Raw genomic sequence first — 5,268 nt, 5'->3', positions numbered from 1 at the left:
CTCTGAGCGAGAGGCCTTTTGTCACCAGCAGAGGTAGGAGCTTTCTGAGTTTTGCCCAGGCTATTCTTATTCTACTGGCAATGCTCTCAGGGCATCCACCCCCCACTACAGACTTGGTCACTTAGGTAGTGGAAGCTATCAACTATTTCTAGTTTCTCCCCCTGGCATGTGATGGAATCTGTTTTCTGAGCATCTTTGGTGTTTATTGCCCCTGTGCATCTGCCGCACACAAAAGCTATCATCCTGGTTAACCGTCCTAGGATGTTGCTGCACCTCTTATGCATCTATAGCTTACACTTGGGACATCTAATGGAGTTTCAATGTTTTCTACAGATTGAGCAGGGCCATCCACCTGAAGGAGTTTGTGATTTGTTTGCCTTCCTACTTACTAGGACTCTGGATTTTGCAACATTGACTAAGGCCCTTCAATTTCAGAAATTTCTTCTCTAGTTCTGGTAGTGATTCAGCTATGAGAGCAAGGTCATCAGCAGAGATAATAAAATGGAACTACTTCACCAATGAAGCAAAGAAAGAAAGAAAATGGTTAGGTGGGATTAAGCAGTAGAAGATGGGTGGGGAGGGAGTTTGATCTTTTATAGTTTTGTTTTAATTTTTTATTCCTGTAAAAAATCTGTTTCTAAATGAAAAATCTATATCCTATGACAGTAAATTGTCCTTAAAAAAGTGTATTTTGCCATAGAAACCCGAGGTAATTACAGTAGTATATCAAAATTTCCAAAAATGATGATTTATTTCCATCATATCTTGATCAACATCTGTAACAAAACAAATTAAGAGATCTTGAATAACTATTCACGCATCTCATTTCGTGCATCAATAACTTCCGTTTTCCTGCAGAGGTCATTGTTTTCATCTATATCTATAAAATTCACTGTGTGTGTGTGTTTCTTCTATGCATGGTCAAGTGCTTCATCAATCTGTACCAAATTAGAGTTTTTATCAGAATAAATATATTTATTTCCTTTAACCCTTTTTGTTACCGTATTTATTTGGAGATGCTCTGTGTTCCTTTCAATTAATTTTAAATATAACAAAGAATTTAATTAAATAACTTATTTATCATTAAGCTGGTGTTAGGAACATAAATTGTAACTATGGTCTGGTGGAAGATTTTAATTCAAAACTTAAGAAATCAAGACATTTATACTACAGATTCAGAGGCGGTTTCAGCCGAGTTGGTGTCAGATATTCAACACTATACAAAGAGACAGGATTTTCATGGATGGAATGTCTATAATCACATATCTGCTCTGTCAGAAATGACCTGATCTAAACAACAATGACAAATTATATTTCTGGAGAAAGACTAATGTTAGTGTCCATAATTCTGTTGTTTTATTTTAAAACTATTACACAATGTGAAGGTGTCAGTTTAGATTACAAATATATCAGCATCACACAAGATTCTGTAAAATAAATTTTGCTAAAGTAACATGTTCGTCATCATTTAATGTCCATTGTCCATGCTGGAATGGGTTGGATGGTTTGACCAGGGCTGGAAAGCTGTAGCAGACTCCCATTGATTTCTCCTGATTTCTACAGGATGCTTTCTGTAGTGCCAACCACTTCATATTGTGCAGGGTGCTTTTATATGGCACCACATGGGCACTGTGAAGATGCATGGGTACTTATACATGACATAACATGGACCCATTAACATGACAGCACTTTTACAAGGCTGCTTCTACGGGGAATGGCCACAAGTGCTTTTTGCCTCCAGAGGGATATGTCTTAACACTCTTGGTATGGACTGCAGATCTTGAGTAGAGCAAGTCGCCAGGAATTTTGTCCCTTTGTCATCTCACCTGAAAGGTTCTTCAGAACTTTATACCCTGTCTTCCTGGATGTTCCACTTCCACATCTTCAATCTACATTTAAAGATTGGCCATTCTTTATGGAGCTGTCAGCATCCAGCTCAGTTGTTAAGATAAATGTTTATTTCTACAGATTATCTCAATAGAAATGAATCTATTTTTTCATTAGCCTCTACATCTTACACTGTTGTTTCTCTATAATTTCAGAACATCAAATGATGCTGACATAACAGAAGAGACCTCAATATCTACCATGTTTTAAAAGCTGAGGGAAACTTTTATATGAAAACGATGTATTAGATTCTTTCTATGAATTTCTGGTAGAATTCCTGTGAAACGTTTGCTCTGAAATAATATTATTCACAAAATTTGTGAACATCACTCACTGGAGCGTCAAGAAGAGGTGCCCATGTACTAATTAAAGTTAGATAAATTTATGCAAGTGTTGCTAAAAAAGGGTAACACTGGATAGAAATAGAGCAGTAAAAGTGTTTGTAAGGCATAAAATACAAGAAGAAAAAGCAAGAAAAATGCATAAACTGGGATCTGAAAGAGAAAGTGATGGAAAAGAATGAGAAAATTGTAGAATAGATTTCCTCTCAACACATGATAAAAGAGATAGGGTCATATGACTGATATCTGTAGAAAGTCCTTCTTTTAAAGAATATAACCTAATTATGCACAAACGTATTCATACAGGAGAGAAACCATATCCTTGTGATATCTGTGGTAAATCATTCTCTCAAAATAGTAACTTAACTGTACACAAATATATTCACACAGGAGAGAAACTATATCATTGTGATATCTGTGGTAAATCATTCTCTAACAGTAGTCAGTTATGTAGACACAAACGTATTCATACAGGAGAGAAACCATATCCTTGTGAAATCTGTGGTAAATCATTCTCTCATAGTTGGGTCTTAACTAAACATAAACGTATTCATACAGGTGAAAAACTATATCCTTGTGATATCTGTGGTAAATCATTCTCCAACAGTAGTAACTTACCTAGTCACAAACGTATTCATGCAGGAGAGAAACCATATCAATGTGATATCTGTGGTAAATCATTCTCGAACAATAGTAACTTATCTAGTCACAAACGTATTCATACAGGAGAGAAACCATATCAATGTGATATCTGTGGTAAATCATTCTCCAACAGTAGTAACTTATCTAGTCACAAACGTATTCATACAGGAGAGAAACCATATCAATGTGATATCTGTGATAAATCATTCTCTAACAGTAGTAACTTATCTAAACACAAACGTATTCATACAGAAAAAGGACCATATCATTGTGATGTCTGTAGTAAATCATTCTCTCGTGGTTCTATCTTAACTAAACATAAACGTACTCATACAGGAGAGAAGCCATATCATTGTGATATCTGTGGTAAATCATTCTCTCTTAATTGTGTCTTAACTGCACATAAACGTATTCATACAGGGGAGAAACCATATCACTGTGATATCTGTGGTAAATCATTCTCTGATAGTAGTACATTAACTAAGCACAAACGTACTCATACTGGAGAGAAACCATATCATTGTGATATCTGTGGTAAATCATTCTCTCATAGATGTGTCTTAACTATACACAAACGTATTCATACAGGAGAGAAACCTTATCACTGTGATATCTGTGGTAAATCATTCTCTCAACGTATTCACTTAACTACACACAAAGATATTCATACAGGAGAGAAACCATATCACTGTGATATCTGTGGTAAATCATTCTCTCTTAATTGTGTCTTAATTGCACATAAACGTATTCATACAGGAGAGAAACCATACCACTGTGATATCTGTGGTAAATCATTCTCTGATAGTAGTACATTAACTAAGCACAGACGTATTCATACTGGAGAGAAACCATATCATTGTGATATCTGTGGTAAATCATTCTCTCACAGTTGTGTCTTAACAATACATAAACATATTCATACGGGAGAGAAACCATATCACTGTGATATCTGTGGTAAATCATTCTCTCAAAATATTCAGTTAACTGGACACAAACGTACTCATACAGGAGAGAAACCATATCATTGTGATATCTGTGGTAAATCATTCTCTCACAGTAGTCACGTAACTAGACACAGATATATTCATACTTGAGAGTAACCATATCATTGTTATATCTTGGTCTCAAAATTGTAATTCATGAAACCACAAATGTATTCATGAAGGAGAGAAATGAAAAACAGTTTATTTGGTATGAATTTTTAATATTCCTGCGCTTCCTGCAATGGAAGATATGACGAAAGTATTTTAAAACGTTTATATTTTTCTTCTTTCCTTTGTGCAATTTTTACCTCTCTTTGCTCCACAACTACGAGTGCAGATTCCTTTCAATGGTGTAAGAACCCCTATATTTAAACTCTTCTGCTTGACAACCCCACACATTATTCTGTGGTGAATATCACATCCTTAAATTTCTGTATATATATATGTATTATCTTTTAAACGCTTCACATATTAAATATGTTATACAATAAGAAAAGTCTTGATTGTTTTCATACACTGTAATATTGTAAACAATGACCGCCAATTGCAGAACAGAGGAGACTTTTTCCTTGTTTGTTTCTGAAGAATAGTTTCTTTGAATTAAACTTTACAGAGATAAATTTCCAAGAGTCCAGGTTATGATTCTTTTCATTAAATAGACAAAATGCAAATCAACCCTGATTCAGCAAACCTATCATCAAAGATTTTGGGGTAATCTAGGACATTACGTAGAATGAGCATGCGATTTAGGTAGGGGGATGTGTTGGCTGCTATTTTTAGCGTGTTAGCCAACCAGGTAGAAGCTCTTTTATTGGTTCAGTTGCGTGATGAGATTTTTCTTCACATATATATATATATATATATATTATCGGCAGAAGTTGGAGAGTCAGTGATGAGTAGAAGTTAGAGAGTAAGTCAAAAGCTGAGAGTTTCGTGTATTGGCACTTATCAAACACAAATTTGGCCATCATCACTGTAAATGCTGCCTATTATCAATGTGTGTGTGTGTGTATATATATAATAAATATATATATATATATATACTTCAAAATAATCTTGGCAAGTTTTATGGCTATACCCACTATGATTCTCTCATCTCCCTCATGCCCTTTCCGAACAGATACTATTCTCTAGTCTTAGATTCAATAAAGACTAATAAATTAAAACTGAACCAAAGTCCGTGACAAGCTTTGACCCAAACAAATTTTTTCCCTGATGTCTTAGAAATTTCTAAGCTGAAGAGACAACAGCATCAAATTTGTCTTCTTACCGTATTAGAGTATTTAAGTAAAATTATACAAATGTGTCCAACTGATTAAAAAAATTTCTATGTATCTCTTTATGCAGCTGAGGATAGCCCTGCATTTAAATTGATGTAATGATTGCATTGTTCACTTAAATGGAACCACTTGAAA

At 34.7% G+C, this 5,268-nt stretch overlaps 1 protein-coding gene across 1 annotated transcript in view; it reads left to right on the top strand.

The window, feature by feature from the left end:
• Positions 1–4,473, top strand: part of LOC106877433 (zinc finger protein 208) — a 31,118-nt gene extending 26,645 nt beyond the window's left edge. The window contains exon 4 of the mRNA XM_052977428.1: positions 2,523–4,473. Coding sequence (XP_052833388.1) covers positions 2,523–3,964 — 1,442 coding nt within the window. The 3' untranslated portion in view covers positions 3,965–4,473. The remainder of the gene's footprint in view (positions 1–2,522) is intronic.
• The last annotated feature ends 795 nt before the right edge of the window (positions 4,474–5,268 follow it).

This window comes from Octopus bimaculoides, chromosome 28 (genome assembly GCF_001194135.2).
Source record: "Octopus bimaculoides isolate UCB-OBI-ISO-001 chromosome 28, ASM119413v2, whole genome shotgun sequence".
In the NCBI taxonomy this organism is placed as follows: Eukaryota; Metazoa; Mollusca; class Cephalopoda; order Octopoda; family Octopodidae; genus Octopus; species Octopus bimaculoides.
This window is presented reverse-complemented; position numbering and strand designations above follow the sequence as displayed.